General features: G+C 46.4%; 1 protein-coding gene across 20 annotated transcripts in view; it reads right to left on the bottom strand.

The window, feature by feature from the left end:
* The window catches only part of KTN1 (kinectin 1), a 197,824-nt gene that overhangs the window by 96,892 nt on the left and 80,585 nt on the right, over nt 1-20,347 (bottom strand). For all 20 annotated transcript variants that reach the window (XM_069732747.1, XM_069732819.1, XM_069732828.1 and 17 more), the window contains exons 16-24: nt 17,731-17,768; nt 16,923-17,013; nt 16,315-16,383; nt 15,047-15,084; nt 12,015-12,105; nt 11,178-11,246; nt 10,987-11,021; nt 9,813-9,903; nt 3,464-3,532 (exon numbers count right to left, since the gene is read on the bottom strand). In XM_069732747.1, coding sequence (XP_069588848.1) covers nt 3,464-3,532; nt 9,813-9,903; nt 10,987-11,021; nt 11,178-11,246; nt 12,015-12,105; nt 15,047-15,084; nt 16,315-16,383; nt 16,923-17,013; nt 17,731-17,768 — 591 coding nt within the window. The remainder of the gene's footprint in view (nt 1-3,463; nt 3,533-9,812; nt 9,904-10,986; nt 11,022-11,177; nt 11,247-12,014; nt 12,106-15,046; nt 15,085-16,314; nt 16,384-16,922; nt 17,014-17,730; nt 17,769-20,347) is intronic.

Raw genomic sequence — 20,347 nt, 5'->3', positions numbered from 1 at the left:
AGTATAAGCCGACCCGAGTATAAGCAGAGACCCCTAATTTTGCCACAAAAAAAATGGGAAAACTTATTGACTCGAGTATAAGCCTAGGGTGGGAAATGCAGCAGCTACTGGTAAATTTAAAAAATAAATACCAATAAAAGTAAAATTGATTGAGACATCAGTAGGTTAAATGTTTTTGAATATCCATATTAAAATCAGGAGCCCCATAAGATGATTCATACAAAAATATGCCCCATATAATGCTGCACAAAGGTTAATGATGGCCTTATAAGATGCTCCATAGAATAATGTGCACCTTATAATGCTCTGTGGTGAAGTGTGTGTGTGTGTGTGCGTGCGTGCGTGCGTGCGTGGTGAGATATGTAAATATGTACAGGCCTACTGTGTGACTAGCAGTAATTTAACATCTGTCCTGAAGGCTGCAGGTCTCACAGGAGGTCACAACACATGTGTCTGAAGAAGGCAGTCTACTATCTCCGATCTCACCAGGGGGTAGTGCTGGGAACCAAGAAGAAAGGGAACATTTGACACATCCTAGCTCTTTGAAGAGATGTCAATTACAGCCTGACACTATAGGCCCCGTCACACATAGCGACGCTGCAGCGATACCGACAACGATCCGGATCGCTGCAGCGTCGCTGTTTGGTCGCTGGAGAGCTGTCACACAGACCGCTCTCCAGCGACCAACGATGCCGGTAACCAGGGTAAACATCGGGTAACTAAGCGCAGGGCCGCGCTTAGTAACCCGATGTTTACCCTGGTTACCATCCTAAAAGTAAAAAAAACAAACAGTACATACTTACCTACCGCTGTCTGTCCCCGGCGCTCTGCTCTGCACTCCTCCTGTACTGTCTGTGTGAGCATAGCGGCCGGATAGCAGAGCGGTGACGTCACCGCTCTGCTTTCCGGCTGACCGACGCTCACAGCCAGTACAGGAGGAGAGCAGAGCACAGCGCCGGGGACAGACAGCGGTAGGTAAGTATGTACTGTTTGCTTTTTTACTTTTAGGATGGTAACCAGGGTAAACATCGGGTTACTAAGTGCGGCCCTGCGCTTAGTAACCCGATGTTTACCCTGGTTACCAGTGAAGACATCGCTGAATCGGCGTCACACACGCCGATTCAGCGATGTCAGCGGGACCTCAACGATCAAAAAATGGCCCAGGCCATTCCGACACGACCAGCGATCTCACAGCAGGGGCCTGATCGCTGGTACGTGTCACACATAGCGAGATCGCTACTGAGATCGCTGTTGCGTCACAAAACTTGTGACTCAGCAGCGATCTCGCTAGCGATCTCGCTATGTGTGACGGGGCCTTATCTGTGGGAAGCTTTACACAAAGAATCTCAGAGAAAATAATATATTCATTGGGGGCACGGCCATGGTCCAATCAAAAACAAGCAATTAGAATATCAACTTGAGGGGCTGGTCTCGAAATCTGACATCCAGGGTGACTCTCTAAATTTGGCTTGTATACTTTCAAAATTATTCACAAGTGGGGGAGAGCTGATGTGTTCCATTCCCTCAGGGAACAGAGTACCAAACAGCAAAGTTCGATATTTCTTTTAAGTTTCTCCCTTTATTTTATAACCGTTTTTGCATATTTGTATGTCTTTTTAATACCATATTTTTATATTCTTTTTTACTGTAAGCACTGTACCTTTTGTATTAAAGGGTAAATCTTTAACAGTTGAACCTTGTATGTTCTAAAGAATCCATAGCCTTAAAGGGAAGGTGCCACCAGTTTTCTTGTATTTTGTTTTTTTTTGTGAAATTAAGCTTAAAATAGTATTTAAAATGTATTAATGCAATGTTTACACTGTTTGCAAACATTTCTATATGAAAAATATTATTATTTTTTTTTTAAATATACATATTTACCACTAGAGGGAGCATTTTCCGTTTTAGACCTCAAGCAGTTATAATAAGATTTACAAGCTTTACTGTTAGCAGCAAAATTGGGGCAGTAACTGCTGACATCACCATTTCCCTCCCCTTTTGGGTGGTCTAATATCCCTGGGGCAGAATGAAGAGCAGAATCACAGGGCAGCACCATTTTGTGTGTGACTGCCCTGTAACTTGCTATCACCAGCAGTTACTGCATCAGAGGCACAGCTTGTTTACAGAGGAGCAGAACCCAGTGGACTCAGCAGCATTTTTTGTGAATCACATTCTTGCGTGTGATTTTTGCTCCCATTACAGCATAGGACAGAGGCGGAATGCCGGACTGAAGAGAGGCGAGTTAGATTAACCCTTGCAGGCACAACCCCAAGTCACGTGCTGAGAGTGGGTACGTGACAAATTGGTAGCAGCACGGAGTGGGATCCGTGACATGCTCCATAAAAGTTGATGCCCCCATAAGATGCTCCATAGAATAATATGCCCCATATGCTGCTCCATAAAGGTTGATGGCTCTATAAGATGCTCCATAGAATAGAATAGAAAAAATGACATACCTCTCATCGCTGGGCGCCAACTTCCGGGGTCCTGAGCAGGCGGGGACACCGGCGCGCTATGGGGACCAGGTGCCGGAGTCACCGCTGGCTCAGGCCCCCGGAACTTGCAATATTAACCTGTCCTCGTTCCACTGCCGCATGCCGCTGTGTCTTCCGACTCTCTGCAGTGACTGTTCAGGCAGAGGGCACACAATAACCACATCATCGTGCCCTCTGAAATGAACATCACAGCCAGAGGACGCGGAAGACACAGAGCAGTGGTGGAACGGGGACAGGTGAATATCTCATGGCTCCCCCTCCCCCATCTGCGCAGACAGGCAGATTAAAGAATCTTTATTCCACATACAAGTCTGAGCTTCAAGTCTAATTTTCATTCATTCGCCATGGGACTTTGGGGTAAAAACAGAGTGCATCACTCAGCAGCCCCCTAGGGAATGAAGTGGTGGAACAAGAAAAGAAAACAGTGCGGCACTCACCCTTATTTTTGAAGCTGTGAAGTCGTGCTCTTTATTGGAGAAAAATGTATAAAACATCCATTAGGACATCAGGTCAGCGGGAGGGTGCGGAGGTGGAGTGTGGACTGTGAGTGCCGCACTGTTTTCTTTTCTTGTTTATCGTATTTACTCTGGATTGCCTATCAGTGCTGAGCACCGTATACCCAGAACATACGTGCCACCTGCGTATTTTTCGGATGTTCTTTAAGGAGTGAATGTCCATATTGATTTGTGCTTCTCTAGTGCCGTCCATTGCTCATTCTGTGTGTTGGAATGAAGTGGTGGTCCATCATGTGCATTGCAGCTCCATCTTACGACGGATAATCGTTCCCTGCTCTGCCGATCAGTACAGATCAACTTCTTTTCATCAGATACCCCTGTTAGGTTAATGGCGTATACATCAGCGAAGGTTTACACCGCCAGCAAGACTGAAATTAGGGCAACTCTGGAATTTTCACATTTATCACTTTACTACACTTTTTTTCTAAAGAAAAAAAAAATTTGCGGATTTACCTGGTCGTTGTGTAGTGCCTTGATATTCTGAAAATCCTTTCTTAAGGATGCATTTTCATCTCTCAGCAACTTAAAAAAAAAAATAAAAAATTTATAGTTGAAAAGTCAACCAAACACTTCACAAAGATCAAAATACAAAGCAGCTCAAGTCTCGATTACTACATATAATCAGAGGGCAGAAACACATTGCAAATTTAGAAGAGAAGTTTGCTGAATATTTTACTAATAGAATATTAACTGTAAGGGTATGTGCAAACGTCAGGATTTCTTACAGAAATTTTCCTGACAAAAAAAACGGACATTTCTGTCAGCAATCCGCATGCGTTTTTACCACAATTTTGACGGGATTTTTCTCAAATGCATAGAATAGCGGGAAAAACGCAGAAAATCCGCAAAATTAATGAACATGCTGCTTTTTTTTACCGTGATGCGTTTTTTTCGCGGAAAAAAACGCATCATGTGCACAAAACATGCAGAATGCATTCTAAGGCTACGTTCACATTCGCGTCCTTGGATGCAGCGTCGTCGCCGCAAAACAACGCATGCGTCATGCATGCCTATCTTTAACATTGGGGACGCATAGGCATGCGTTTTGCGACGCATGCGTCGTTTCGACGCATCTAGCAGGGCGCGGCAAACGCAACATGTTGCATTTTTTCTGCGTCCAAAATTTTTAAAAAAATGCTCGCGTTGCACTTGCGTTGCACTTGCGTCGTCGATGCGTCAAAAACTCCACTGAAGTGTATTGGCAACGCAGACTACGCAAGCACTTGCGTTGTTGTGCGTTGTACGACGCATGCGTTCTTTACTTAAAAAATAGAGACACTGAAAAGACCCTATATATATATATATAAAAAAGGTTGACCGCATGCGTCAAAAATGCCTGCGTTTTACTTGCGTCTTTCGTGCGTTGCGTCCACGACGCTGCGTCCAAAGACGCGAATGTGAACGTAGCCTAAATGATAGGATGCATAATGTATGCGTTTTTAATTAGTTTTTATAGCGTTTTTACCTCGAAAAACGCGAAAAAACCTGAACGTGTGCACATAGCCTAAGGGACATTAAGCAAGTTCCCAGATATTCTAGATTATCAGACTGCCTTAGATAAATATGAGTAACCTATCACAAACGGTTTATAAAAACCAGATTGACTGCAAACGGAAACACTGCTACCGGTTCTATATATATCTTTTTTTCAGAAGTGAATATTTGTTCAGATTTTAGATGATTTTATGTTTTCTGTTCCAGTTCTGGATTATCAGAATGTGTTGATACTGGATAAAACAGGGATTTGTGTGTACTCACCGTAGAATCCTTTTCTCCAAGCCAATCATTGGGGGACACAGGACCATGGGTGTTATGCTGCTGCCACTAGGAGGACACGAAGTAATACAGAAAAGATAGCTCCTCCCCGGCAGTAAACACCCTCCTGCTGGCTCCAAGTGAACCAGTTCCGTAACAAAGCAGTAGAAGCTTAACATTTAACCAGGATGAACCATGTCAAAACCAAGCCAACACAGAAAAACCAAAGCCGTTAGGCTAACAGGGTGGGTGCTGCGTCCCCCAATGATTGGCTCGGAGAAAAGGATTTTACAATGAGTACACAAAAATCCCTGTTTCTCCTACGCCTCATTGGGGGACCAAGGGACGTCCTAAAGCAGTCCCTGGGTTGGTAACAACTGTAATTGCGCCTTGTACCCACAGGTTACAGATGCGGCACAACCGCCTGCAAAATTCATCTACCGACGGTCGCATCTACCGAGGCCTGAGAATGAATATGGTAATGTTTTGTAAACGTATGCAGACTGGACCAGGTTGCAGCTCTGCAAACTAGCGCTGCCGAAGCTTGGTGTCGGACGGCCCAAGACGCACCCACTCACCGAGTGGAATGAGCCTTAATCCCTGCTGGGACAACGATGACCTCTGACTCGGTAGGACTCCTGAATAGCTGAACGAATCCATTTCGCTATTGTCACCTTGGAAGCGGGAAACCCCTTCCTTGGCCCTTCCGGGAGCACAAACAGGGCATACGAACTGCGGAAGGACGCCATCCGCGAGATGTATCTCTTGAGAGCTCTCATTAAATCCAGTGTGTGGATTGCCTTCTCGATGCGATGTACTGGTGCCGGACAGAGACGGTAAGACAATCTCCTGATTGAGATGAAAGGATGAGACAACCTTTGGGGATGTTCTCAGAACCACCTTATCCTGATGAAAATTCAGGAACGGAGAGTGACAAGACAAAGTCACCAGCTCCGAGACTCGTCTAATGGACGTGACCGCAACCAGGAAGGCAACCTTCCATGATAGAAAGGACAGGGAAATCTCCTGTAGAGGTTCGAAAGGAGCTTCTTGCAAGACTGAGGACCAGATTAAGGTCCCATGGTTCCAACGGCATCTTATAGGGCAGCGCCCTATGGGAGACTCCCTGAATGAAAGTCTGCACTTGTATTCTGTTGGCAATCCTGCGTTGGAACAGAACGGACAGGGCTGAAATCTGTCCCTTGAGAGAACTAAAAGCGAGACCCAAGTCAAAACCAGTTTGTAAAAATTTGAGGTTTGAAGGAATGGAAAATTCAAGAGGAGAACGTCCCCGGTCGTTGCACAAGGAAAAGAAGGTTTTCCAAGTGCGATGATAAATGCGCATAGATGTAGGCTTTTTAGCGCTGAATGACTTCCGGAGAGAAACCTGCCTGGGTTAGAACCCAGGACTCAACGGCCATGCCGTCAAACACAAGGCCTCGGAGTTCTGGTGGTAAATGGGGCCCTGTGGTAGCACGTCTGCACGATTCGGTAATCGCCAGGGAACATCGGCAACTAGTTGAACTATTTCCGTGTACCACGCCCAGCGAGGCCAATCTGGCGCAATCAGGATTACCGGTACTCCCTCCGCTCTGTTCTTCTTGATGACTCTCGGCAGTAAGGGGAGCAGGGCAAATATGTACGGAAGCCGAAAATGATGCCACGGGAGTACGAGTGCATTTGCCCCGATGGCTGCTGGGTCGTGGGACCGAGCTATGGAGTCGGGAACCTTGGAATTTAGCCGTGAGGCCATCAGATCCACGTCCGGAGTTCCCCAACGACAGCAGATCTGGTTCTCCCCAGAGTTGAGGCCTTGACTGAGGAAATCTGCCTCCCAATTGTCCACTCCCGGGATGTGAACAGCAGAAATCATTGAGCGGTTTTCCTCGGCCCAACGGAGAATGTAGCCTACCTCGTTCATGGCTGCCATGCTGCGGGTTCCCCGATTGATGTATGCCACTGCAGTGGCATTGTCGGACTGAATCCTGATGGGACGACCCGCCAGGAAGGGGTGGAATTGTAGAAGAGCTAACCTGATTGCCCGAATTTCTAAGAGACTGTCTGACTCGCTGGGGAAGGAAGAACGGGTTTCTGTCCCAAACAGCCAGGAGGGCATGTTGTAAGGGACGGTTGTAATTGGGCAATTGGAACCGCCTCCAAGGCTGCTACCATCCTGTCGAGGACTCTCATACTGAAGCGCAGAGAGTGAGTGCGAGGCTGAGAGAGCTTCTGAGATTCCCGCTGTAAGGCTGAGATCTTTTACGGGGGAAGGAGCACCAACCCCTGGGACGAGTCCAGTATCATTCCTAGAAAGGAAATTTGCTGAGCCGGTACTGGGGAAGATTTTTTGAAGTTTATCTTTCAACCCAGGCGAGAAAGAGTATCTATTGTGATGTTCACGGCCTCCTTGCAGGCGTGGAAAGAGGGGCCTTTGATGAGGATATCATCTTGATACGGTTGCACCACCACGCCTCGGGTGTTAAGGATGGCTACGGCGGCTGCCATGACCTTGGTAAATACCCTGAGAGCGGTGGTGGGGCCGAAAGGCAAAGCAACGAATTGGAAGTGTTGTTCCTGAACTGCGAAGTGAAGGAACCTCTGGTGAGAAGGGAAAACTGGCATGTGGAGGTACGCGTCCTGGATGTCTATAGACGCCAGGAACTCTCCTTTTTCCATGGAGGCGATGACAGAACAAAGCGATTCCATTTGGAAACGTCGTACCCTGACGGACTTGTTCAGCAGTTATAGGTCCAGTATGGGCCGTACTGTATCGTCCTTCTTTGGAACAATAAACAGGTTTGAATAAAAACCTTGAAACCTTTCGCTTTGAGGGACCGGGATAATAACCCCGTCTTCTTTTAGAGAGCTTATGGCTTGAAAGAACTTTGATGCCTTTGCCCTGGGAGGAGAATATAGGAAAAAATGATTTGGCGGAAGAGAGAAGAATTCTATCTTGTATTCGGAGGACACTAGGTCGCGGACCCATTTGTCGTGAATGACCAAGAGCCACGCGTTGGTGAAGGAAAGCAGGCGGCCGCCTACTTTGAGGGTGTCCTCCGGTTACCACCGGGAGTTATTGTGTGGGAGATCTGCCCGGTCTGGACCCCCTGGATCCTGACTGACTATGCCTGCCTCTCCATGAAGGGGGAAGATTTGTAAGAGGTCTGGGGACCTCTACCCCTACGTTGTGCCCGGCCGAGTGCGTAAGATGTGGAAGTTGAGGAACAATTTGAGTTGGAACGGAAAAAAATAAATAAATAAATAAATAAATAAATAAATCGGAACCGAGCCTGATATTGCTGGTTCCAAAAGGGCCGAAAGTCTCTGTTGTGGTAGAAATTTACTTTTCCCTCCAGTGGCGTCGGAAATTAATTGAGTTTTTCGCCAAAAAGACGACCACTCTGATATGGTAAAGAAATGAATGACTTTTTGGAACCAGAATCCGCGTGCCAGTCCCTGAGCCATAAGGACCTCCGAATGGTGATGGCGTTTGCTGCTGCTTGAGAAGCGCAGTCAGCGGCATCCAGAGATGCGGTGACTAGAAAATCCCCAGCCCTGGCTATCTGAGTAGCGATGTCTGCTACCTTGGGGGTTTGGGGGAAGATTGGTATCCAGAACAGCTGAAGACAAGACCTCAGCCCAATGGGTCATAGCCTTAGCCACCCACGTAGCGGCAAAAGATGGGAAGAGTGTGGCTGCTGAGGCTTCAAACGCTGAACGAGCCATATTGTCGATCTGACGATCGGTGGGGTTTTTAATCGAGGCACCCTCCAAAGAGGATAAAATCGATTTAGTAGCTAGGCGCGAGGAGGATCTACCAGAGGAGACTATGACCAATCTTTTCTTTGATCAGGAGCAAAGTGATATTTTGACTCCATGGGCTTTTGCCCTGTAAAGCGTTTATCTGGACGAATCCTATGAGATTCAACGATTTCCTTAAATTCGGGATGATTGGCAAACACTCTGTGAGCCCGCTTGGTTCTCTTAAAGGACACAGCATGATCCGTTTTAGAAAAAGATTCCTCATCTAGCTTCAGGGCCTTGTTTATTGACTCAATGATAGAGTCGAGAGTCTCCTGATCGTCTTAAAATACCTGATCTAGGGACGTGTCAGAATCGTCCTCTGAGCCAGGTTCTCTACTACCCCCAAGGGAGGGGAGCGAGAAATGGAACTCTCAGACCCTGATTCCCGGTGATGGGCTGGGGACAAGGCATGAGTCCTTTTCCTGGAAAAGCGAGAGCTCCTTGGTAAGGTACGACCCCTAGGGGGTTCTGATCATCGGAAGCGTCATCCGTAAGAGTGCCCTGAGAGGAGGGGTCTCGGAACGAGTCTAATGCTTTGGCCAGGGATGCCATAGACCGGGTAAGGGAGGTAGCCGTCAGGGGGACTAGGCTCACTGGGTTCGGTATCAGTAACAGGTGGTTCCTGAGCAGTCACTGGTTCACAAGCTGAGCATAACGCAGTATTGTGACCCCGGGGAAGAGATACCTTACAAGCGGTACAACCAGCAAAAAACACAGTGTGGGTTTTCCCAGACCTTTTGTTAGGCTTTGATTGAGACATAGTGTAGCCTTGAGGAGAGCGCTTACTAGCAGGGGAAGGGTTAAGCTATGCTTCTGCAGCTTACCCAGGTCCTGTGTCTTGAGTCCCCGGGGGAGGTCCGCAATGTGTCCACAGAAAAGGGCAGGAAAGGGCACGGGGATGAATGCTCCGCGTACTTGCCTGTTGATGGTTCGGGGGAGATCGGAACCTAGAAAGGATCCGTCGCCCCCATTTGCTCCGTTAAGGGAAAAAATAGAATAAAAATAAAACATGAAAATAAAAATGTTGGGGTCTGAAAGCAGACCCAAGTGCCTCCTACAGACACTAAGCAAGAACTGGTTCACTTGGAGCCAGCAGGAGGGTGTATACTGCAGGGGAGGAGCTATCTTTTCTGTATTACTTAGTGTCCTCCTAGTGGCAGCAGCATAACACCCATGGTCCTGTGTCCCCCAATGAGGTGGATGAGAAAGGAATTCTACTGTATGTATTGCTTTCAATCATTACCCGTAAAGCCTCTTCTTTGTTTGCAACTTCTATGAGACCCGTCTCCAACAACTCTTCAACAGTTTTGAGTTTTTCATCCTTTTCTTGCATGCTTAAAAAAAATAAATAAAAAAAAAAAAGATAAGAAGTGTCCAGATGTTACATTGCCCTGTGAAAGCGAATGTGGTGAATGTGGTTGTATTGCAACGTGCAAGGCATCCAGGTCTAGGGATGATAAAATGGCTTGTTAGGTATTCATAATGCAGACTGCTGACAGGTCACTGATGACCTGCGCCCATTTTACATATTGCATAAAATAGGCTTTGAAAAAAAAAAATTTACATTCATCAGGCAGGCGCATGAGCTTTAGCATGATGCGGTGGATAAAATAATTTAGTTGTATTTTGACATATCGTTTGTTTTTGCTTTGTTTTTTAAATGGCGCTAGCGGCCACACCTGTGCCATAGCACCTATCGTGTTCCAATTTGCTAGAGAAATAAAAAATTAGGCTTCATCAAAATGGCGCTGATGGAGCCTGCACATCGTTCCGATAGATGCCACTTGCACAGGCACAGCCGGTGCCATCTTGATGGAGTTTGTTTTTTTTTCCTACCAAAATGGCGTTATTTTGATTAAGATATAGTTTAGTTTGATAAAACAAAAATGTCAAAATAAAACAAAAACAGGCATATTATCCACTGCATCATGCTACAGCGCAGGCCTAGTGAAAGTGAACTTTATTTCTTCAAACCATATTTTATGCAGTAACATACGGGACAGGTCAGTGGGGGATCAGTGACCAGTCAGAAGCCATAAAGATGAATACCTTATCAGAGCACCATATGAAGACCCCCCCACCGCAGGCTGCGCCAAAGCATGAGCATCATTAACCGATAACTGCAAATAAAGATTATTAAACAACCACAAGACGGATTTCATCACCAGGTATCATTGTAATCAGTATAACGCAGCCAAACTGACACTGTCTGTAGGGTACTGTGCACAATCCTGCTGTCAGGTTCCCTTTAAGCAACTTACTAAAATATAAGTCAGTATTTAATAATGAACTAACCCACATTAGCTAAATAATTGACAAACATTAATGTCTCTCCATCCAATAAATACCTTGAAAAATTAGGATAAAAATACACCAGAAAGAAAATGCATAATGGCACAGGGAATACAGACAATTACCTCTTCTCCAGCTGAACAAGCACTTCTTTATGTGTCTAAAGAGGGGGCAAAGCAAATAATCAGATGCCATGCAATCATATCAAGTACAAAATCATGTCTGGTGCTTTTACATGTAGAGATTTCTGACCAATTTCATCATCTGCACGATTGTCTGACTAGTCAGAAGTCTGTGTGTATAATCCCAGCTTTACCTGGTCCTGAGACTGTTCCTGCAGCTTCTGTACCTGGGCCTGTAACTCGTTATTGAGATTCTGTAGAATCTGAAATTGCAAGGAAATGGTGTTTAATAATTTGGTACCTGTGTCCAGCACACTGATGTGATAAACTGCATACATAGCAACTCCCTGATGCATCAAACCATGCTCTTTATTAGAAAGACTTATAACAGTGGACTTTAAAAAATTAAGGAAACAAAGAGGGAAGAGGCCAAGGCACAGGATAGGGGAGGGTCGAGCGCCAGAGTCCGGGCACGTCGAGCGCCAGAGTCCGGGCACGTCGAGCGCCAGAGTCCGGGCACGTCGAGCGCCAGAGTCCGGGCACGTCGAGCGCCAGAGGCCGGGCACGTCGAGCGCCAGAGGCCGGGCACGTCGAGCGCCAGAGGCCGGGCACGTCGAGCGCCAGAGGCCGGGCACGTCGAGCGCCAGAGGCCGGGCACGTCGAGCGCCAGAGGCCGGGCACGTCGAGCGCCAGAGGCCGGGCACGTCGAGCGCCAGAGGCCGGGCACGTCGAGCGCCAGAAGTCAGGAACAGGAAAGGGCCAGAAGCAGAGCGGGGTCGAGGAGGGTAGAGTCTAGAGGCCTGGTACAAGGCAAGGAAGTGGGGAGAAGGGTCGGGGTCCAGAGGCCAGGAACTATGGGGGAAAGCAAGGTTTGAGAGCCAGGGGCCGAGTGCAGGGTTGAGGGATGTAGGACGGGCACAGAAAGTGGCTAAGTATCAACAGCTCCCACCATGTAAAAGTTCTTTTTCCCCAGGGCAAAGGCATCAATCTCCCTAAATAATTTTGTAAATTACAGGGGAAGCAGCATATACCTTGTGATCCTCCATTGTACTCGTCACCTTCACAAGCTCAGAATCCAGTCTCACTTCCAGAGCTTTGATCTTATCATCCTTTTCCCTAATACTGAGGAAAGCCGAGAACAGACATATTTAGTATAATTGTATTAATCACAGACAGTTTATAGATACTGTATAATGTCTGCGCACACAGGATGCAGTCTCTGTGAGCGAAACCAGCATTCACGACCCCGGGGCTAAATGACGAACTAACAAAATTTAGCACAATTGAACTGGCTTAGGAAACAGAACAGACAATGGGGTTGAATAGAAGTCTACAGAATGATCATAGCACAGCAGGCATGAAATGCGACAGTCACATTTCATTTCACAATGTATTAACCCCTATCTGACCTCGGACGGGATAGTACGTCCGAGGTCAGATCCCCTGCTTTGATGCAGGGCTCTGCGGTGAGCCCGCATCAAAGCCAGGACATGTCAGCTGTTTTGAACAGCTGACATGTGCCCGTAATAGGCGCGGGCAGAATCGCGATCTGCCCGCACCTATTAACTAGTTAAATGCCGCTGTCAAACGCAGACAGCGGCATTTAACTACCGTTTCCGGCCGGGCGGCCGGAAATGACGTCATCGCCGACCCCCGTCACATGATCGGGGGTCGGCGATGCGTCAGGATGGTAACCATAGAGGTCCTAGAGACCTCTATGGTTACTGATCACCGGTGGCTGTGAGCGCCACCCTGTGGTCGGTGCTCACAGCACACCTCCATTTCTGCTACATAGCAGCGATCAGCAGATCGCTGCTATGTAGCAGAGGCGATCGAGTTGTGCCTGCTTCTAGCCTCCCATAGAGGCTATTGAAGCATGGCAAAAGTAAAAAAAAAAAAAAAGTAAAAAAAAATGTGAAAAAAATAAAAAAAATATAAAAGTTTAAATCACCCCCCTTTCTCCCCAATCAAAATAAATCAATAAAAAAAAAAAATCAAATCTACACATATTTGGTATGGCCGCGCTCAGAATCGCCCGATCTATCAATTAAAAAAAAGCATTAACCTGATCGCTAAACGGCGTAGCGAGAAAAAAAATTCGAAACGCCAGAATTCCGTTTTTTAGGTCGCCGCGACATTGCATTAAAATGCAATAACGGGCGATCAAAAGAACGTATCTGCACCAAAATGCTATCATTAAAAACGCCAGCTCGGCACGCAAAAAATAAGCCCTCAACCGACCCCAGATCACGAAAAATGGAGACGCTACGAGTATCGGAAAATGGCGCAATTTTTTTTTTTTTTTAGCAAAGTTTGGAAATTTTTTTCACCACTTAGATAAAAAATATCCTAGACATGTTTGGTGTCTATGAACTCGTACTGACCTGAAGAATCATAATGGCAGGTCAGTTTTAGCATTTAGTGAACCTAGCAAAAAAGCCAAACAAAAAACAAGTGTGGGATTGCACTTTTTTTGCAATTTCACCGCACTTGGAATTTTTTTCCCGTTTTCTAGTACACGACATGCTAAAACCAATGATGTCGTTCAAAAGTACAACTCGTCCCGCAAAAAATAAGCCCTCACATGGCCAAATTGATGGAAAAATAAAAAAGTTATGGCTCTGGGAAGGAGGGGAGTGAAAAACGAACACGGAAAAACGAAAAATCCCAAGGTCATGAAGGTGTTAAAGACTAAAAAGGCCGACAGACTCAACTGAACGGTACTAAGTATGTAATGAGCATGCACTCATCAGGGCAAAGGTCACTGTGCAGGAAGTGGGTGGAGCTGAGCAGTGACATCACCTACTGTGGGAGGAGGAGGTGGTGAGCTGTGACAGCACCTATTGAGAATGGTGGATCCTGTATTATCTACTGTATATAGAGGTGACATCAGTCATTGCACAAGAGGGGGAGGTGAGCTGTGACATCACCTATTGAGAATGGTGGATCCTGTGTTATCTATTGTATAGAGAGGCGTTATCAGTCATTGTACAGGAGGAGGTGAGCTGTGACATCACCTATTGAGAATGGTGGATCCTGTGTTATCTATTGTATAGAGAAGCGTTACCAGTCATTGTACAGGAGGAGGAGGTGAGCTGTGACATCACCTATTGTGAATGGTGGATCCTGTATTATCTACTGTATATAGAGGTGATATCAGTCATTGCACAAGAGGGGGAGGTGAGCTGTGACATCACCTATTGAGAATGGTGGATCCTGTGTTATCTATTGTATAGAGAGGCGTTATCAGTCATTGTACAGGAGGAGGTGAGCTGTGACATCACCTATTGAGAATGGTGGATCCTGTGTTATCTATTGTATAGAGAGGCGTTACCAGTCATTGTACAAGAGGAGGAGGTGAGCTGTGACATCACCTGTTGTGGATGGTGGATCCTGTGTTATCTACTGTATATAGAGGTGTTATCAGTCATTGTACAAGAGGGGGAGGTGAGCTGTGACATCACCTATTGTGAATGGTGGATCCTGTTTTATCTACTGTAAATAGAGGCGTTATCAGTCATTGTACAGGAGGGGGAGGTGAGCTGTGACCGCACGTATTTTTAATAGTGGATCCTGTGTTGTCTGATTTATATAGATTTTATCGGTCAATAAAATTATATGACCGCTGAAATATCTTTACAGAGAGGTAGAATAAGGCCTAGGATAAAGATAGAAAATTGCAAGATTTCTGATTAATGCATTTCCTCTTTTTCAAATGACTCTAGACAAAAAAGCCCATAACACCACCCATGTAAAAAAAAAAATGGATTTAAAAGCATAGTAATTTTAGATGACTCGTTCCCTTTAAAATTAGATAACTCAACTTTCCTAGACTCCAGAACATGAGCTGGGATCCTTGTGGCTCAGTCTAGATAGGCTATTCGAGAACCAGGAAAGCTGGGTGACAATGTATCAGAGAGAAGTGTGTGCAGTAATCCCAGTCATTATACATCTCTACACAACTCATGAGATTTCAGCCGTCCACACCCATTTATATGCCGAACACCCACATAGAAAAGTTTAAAAGTATTGGGGTTAGTAAAGCAGCCTGTTAAACACATACCTCTTCTGCAATTTTTCCAGCGACTGAGCAGCAGCAGACTGAAACAGAAAATACAGACACTATTATAATCTCCTGGTAACACAGAGTATACAAAAGGGATGGATATGGCAAGTGAAAACTGATGAAAAGCGCAGGTCACCATACAGACAGAGGATCAGATTAAAAGGGTGGCTGCCTTTCAGAGAATCCCAGTCCTGGGGTGTATAGAGACCCCATCGCTGCTCCTGGGCTCCAAAATGTGACATGAACACTGCAGCCAGTCAGTGAGCTCAACCATTCTAAGAAGCTTATGCAGTCTCCTCGTGGAAAGCCGCTGAGCTCAGCCATTAGCTGCAGTGCAGGTTAAGTCTTATGATGATATTTTTTTTTTCGCCATAGTGGATAAGTCCTGTATGAACACACCTACTACTTTCTGACTGTTATTATAGCATCCACGACATGGCCACAAGTTCTGGTCTAAGGCTACGTTCACATTTGCGGCTTTGGACGCAGCGGCGTCGCCGCAAAACAACACACACGTCATGTTTCCCTATCTTTAACATTGGGGACGCATGTGCGTTCGTTTTCATGCGTTTCGGTGCGTTTTGCGACGCATGCGTCCTTTCGACGCACCTGGCAGTGCGTTGCAAACGCAACATGCTGCATTTTTTTCTGCGTCCAAAATTTTTAAAAACCGCTTGCGTCGCACTTGCGTTGTATTTGCGTCGTTGAAACTTCAAATCCTCCATTGAAGTGTATTGGCAACGCAGAAGACGCAAGTACTTGCGTTGTTGTGCGTTGTAGGACGCATGCGTTCTTTACTTTAAAAATAGAGAAACTGAAAAGACCCTATATATTAAAAAAGGGTTGAACGCATGCGTCAAAAATGCATGCGTTCTACTTGCGTCTTTCGTGCGTCGCGTCCACGACGCTGCGTCCAAAGCCGCAAATGTGAACGTAGCCTTATTGAACATCTACTGATTTTAAGGACCAACATCATAATTCCAACGATACTGTAAGCTCAGATCATAAAACCAGGTAATACTGCATTCACACATCCATATGTCCCAGACCGGTCGTGGGACTCCGCAAAAGCTTCATAGGCCTATAAGAAGCGGTCAAGTTCAGACCAGGAGTGTAACAGGTGGTACATGCAAATACCACGACACATGGATGTGTGAATCCGTCCTGAGGCCAAGACTTGCAGTCTTAATCTGAATGCTAAAATATGTTCACATTACGTCCGTCTCAAGTTAAGAAACTGGAGTTCGCACCGAGACCCTCCTTACCTGTTCACTCTTTGCAGAATGAATACCCTGCAGCTCAGCCTTTAGTGATAGGTTTTCTCTGTGTAGTGTCTGGAAGAGATTGAGATGCCAATGTGACAATGAGTCCATCAAACCTAAAAGGACTGAAAACAGAGGTGAACGAATGCTAAAAAAAATGCCTTCTATACTATAGCATACTATATGGAGACCACTCTCCGAAGACTGCCCTTTGCAGATGCCCAAATATTAAACAAGGATGTGCAGACAACTTTATTTGCAGCCCAAACTGAGATTTAAAGGGGTTGTCTGGTGTTGATCGGTGGGGATCAGAATGTCAGGAATGAATTACTTTTATACACTTTCGAATGAAGCAGCACTGCTGACTATGCATTCCCTATGAGGCTGCCGAGCGCTGCGCTCGCCTTTTTCCGGCAGCCCTATAGAGAATTAATGGAATGGCACAGTCCAGAGTCTGACCTGTAGCTCCATTTTGAAACTGGCATAAAAATTCTCTGTTCTGACAATAGATGCGGGTCCCAGCAGTCAGATGTTCATTGATCAGGAAGTTTTCATCGGATAACTACTTTAAAGCTTAAAATGTTATTTTTTTTCCAGGACTCATATTTTACCTTTAGTTCCTCTCCACTGTTTGCAAAATTGGCTTGTTCAAGAGCTACAGCATCCTTCACCTGCCTTATCTCCTTGTCTTTCTCTTCAATGCTGCAAAGACAAAATAGTATGCCTCTTACTGGCAGAGACGGTACAAGGAACAGATAAAAGCCATCACTATCAGCAACATTCATTGTTTTTCAGATATGGATTCCAACTGAGGGAATGAGTTTAAAAAAAGTGCCTGGGTCCCAAGGTGCTAGCCACAGACTACCTCCAATTTGGCTCTCAAGAAAGCCCCTCAGAAAGTGACACAGGTGGGACTGAGCGAGGAAGGACATCAATAGACAGGGCCTATTCCATTATATGCCTTAGCTATACTTTATTAGCGAGGAAGGACATCACCAAAGCTAGAGACATGGATAATACGGATATCTGTGATGTGATGACAGTTTGTTCCAGCAAGATGTGTCTCGATTGTTCACCGGTCCCCTCATCCCCATTTAAAGTAAGTGTTGAAAACCTTTACAGTGAGCAAAGAAAAGCTACAGTCCCATAGTTTGTAAGCTTGCGAGCAGGGCCCTCACTCCTCCTGGTATCTGTTTTGAACTGTATTTCTGTTATGCTGTAATGTCTATTGTCTGTACAAGTCCCCTCTATAATTTGTAAAGCGCTGCGGAATATGTTGGCGCTATATAAATAAAAATTATTATTATATTATTACAGTCACCCATTCTGCTTTTCTTAAAGAAAAATTGGGCCGTCAATCTTCTGAAGAACTGGGACCCGGCTAATACAACGTGAACCAAATCCATCAAATCCACTTACGTTTTTTGTAGCTGCTCAGCAATAACCGATACTGAAGCCTGAAAAATGAAATTTCCATTAATGACCAATACAATTTGGGCTCGCAAGCTGCTCACCGACTCCTCACATTCACCAATATGCATCATGGTACTTTTCAGGATCTCGTGATCGCAGATTTATACACCTAAATACTAATGTGTATACCCCCCAAAAAATCCCCCAGAATAAAAAAAAGGAAATTTTTGTGTACTCAACGTAAAATCTTTTTCTCTTAGCCTCTAATTGGGGGACACAGGACCATGGGGTGTTATGCTGCTATCCACTAGGAGGCGACAATATGCATAATCTGAAAAAGATTAACCGTGGCTCCTCTGCAGTATACACCCCTGGACGGTGTCAGCCTTCTCCAGTTTTGTGCAAAAGCAGTAGGAGGAACGTGACATGAATAACATAATCATGTCTATAAGAAGGCAACTATGTATGAGCTCAAGCAAACAATATGAGAACTCGACAGTAACAACGGCCCGGAAGGGCAACAGGGTGGGAGCTGTGTCCCCCAATTAGAGGCTAAGAGAAAGAGATATTACGGTGAGTACACAAAAATCTCCTTTACTCTGTCGCCTCATTGGGGGGACACAGGACCATGGGACGTCCCAAAGCAGTCCCTGGGTGGGAAGCAATGGACGAATATTGTGCAGACAGGCCGCTATACTTGGGGCACCGCCGCCTGCAGAACACATCTACCCAGGCTCGCGTCCGCTGAGGACTGGGTATGAACCCTGTAGTGTTTAGTAAACGTGTGTAGTCCAAGTGGCCGCCTTACACACTTGTTGTGCCGAATGGCCCAGGAGGCCCCTATCGCCCGTGTAGAGTGTGCCGTAATACAGGCTGGAAGAAGAGAATTCTTAAGGCGGTAGGCGTCTTGTATGGTGGATTTAATCCACCTGGCAAGGGTAGCTTGAAAGAAGGAAAAGAAAGTCAGACCTCCGGAAGGACGCAGTCCTAGACACATATATACGCAATGCCCGGACAAGGTCAAGCGTATGCAGAGCCTTCTCCACTCTATGAACCGGAACCGGACAAAAGGATGGCAGTGAAATTTCCTCATTGGAGGTGGAAGTGGGACACAATCTTCGGAAGGAAGGATGGGACCGTACGGAGAACTACCTTGTCCTGGTGAAAAATCAGGAAGGGACGTCTGCAGGAGAGTGCTGTCAGTTCAGACACCCTGCATAGTGAGGTGATTGCCACCAGGAAAACCACCTTCTGGGATAGAAGGCAGAGCGGGACCTCCTTAAGGAGTTCGAAGGGTGGTTACTGCAATGCTGTCAGGACCAGGTTGAGGTCCCACGTTTCTAGTAGTCGTCTGTAGGGGGAACCAATCAGGAAACCCCCAGAAGAAAAGTCCTTACTTGCGGCTTGGTAGCAATGCACCTTTGAAAAAACACAGAGGGCTGACACCTGGCTCTTAAGCGAGTCCAGGGACAGCCTGGCCTCCAGACCCGATTGGAGAAAACCAAGTACTTTGGGTAAGGAATAAGGGAGTGGAGTCTTGCCACGAGATTCACACCAGGTAAAGAAAGCTTTCCAGGTACGGTAATAGATCTTGGCAGAGGCTGGCTTCCGTGCCCTGATCATGGTTCCAATGACGTCCGGCGAGAGCCCTGCCTGGGTTAGAACCCAGGTCTCAAGGGCTACGTTGTCAAATTGAGAGCCCCTGAGTTCTGGTGGTAGAACGGGCCATGTGATAGAAGATCGGGTCGGTCGGGGAGACGCCAGGGGGCGTCTACTAAGTTGTACGATGTCGGCGTACCATGTATGTCTGGGCCAGTCCGGTGTGATTAGCATGGTTGGAACTCCCTCTTGCTTGATCTTCCTCACCAACCTGGATATCAGGGGGAGAGGTGGAAAAATGTAAAGAAGCTGGAACTGGGTCCAGTCCTGAACCAGAGCGTCTGCTCCGAGAAACCGCGGATCGTGTGTTCTGGCCATGAAGTTGGAGACCTTGGCATTGAAGTGGGATGCCATTAGGTCCACATCCGGGGACCCCCAGCGATGGCAAATCTGGCGAAAAATTTTCGGGATGGAGAGACCACTATCCCAAGTCTATTCCTTGTTGGCTGAGGAAGTCTGCTTCCAAGTTGTCCACACCTGGAATGTGGACCGCTGAGAGAACCGACCCTGTGTCCTCTGCCCAGTGGAGGATATGTGACGCTTCACGCACCACCTGGGTACTGCGGGTCCCCCCTTGGTAATTCACATATGCCACAGCCGTGGCATTGTCCGACTGTATTCTGATGTAAGAGGCTGCCAGTAAGTGATGAAATGCCCTCAATGCCAGGAGGATGGCACGAATTTCCAGGATGTTGATGGGCATGGTCGCTTCCACTGGGGACCACTTGCCCTGTGCCCTGTGGTGTAGGTGTACTGCACCCCAACCCGTCAGGCTCGCATCGGTGGTCAGAACCTTCCATTGACCTGTGAGAAAGGATTTCCCTTTTGCTAGCGAGGTTGGCTTGTGCCACCAGTGCAGGGACCTCATGGATGACAACATTAGCCGGAACTCCCTGTCAAGAGAGAAAGGGTTTTTGTCCCAGGACTTGAGGATGGCTAGTTGGAGAGGCCTGAGGCGAAACTG

The sequence above is a fragment of the Ranitomeya imitator genome, chromosome 1, assembly GCF_032444005.1.
Source record: "Ranitomeya imitator isolate aRanImi1 chromosome 1, aRanImi1.pri, whole genome shotgun sequence".
NCBI classification, from domain to species: Eukaryota; Metazoa; Chordata; class Amphibia; order Anura; family Dendrobatidae; genus Ranitomeya; species Ranitomeya imitator.
This window is presented reverse-complemented; position numbering and strand designations above follow the sequence as displayed.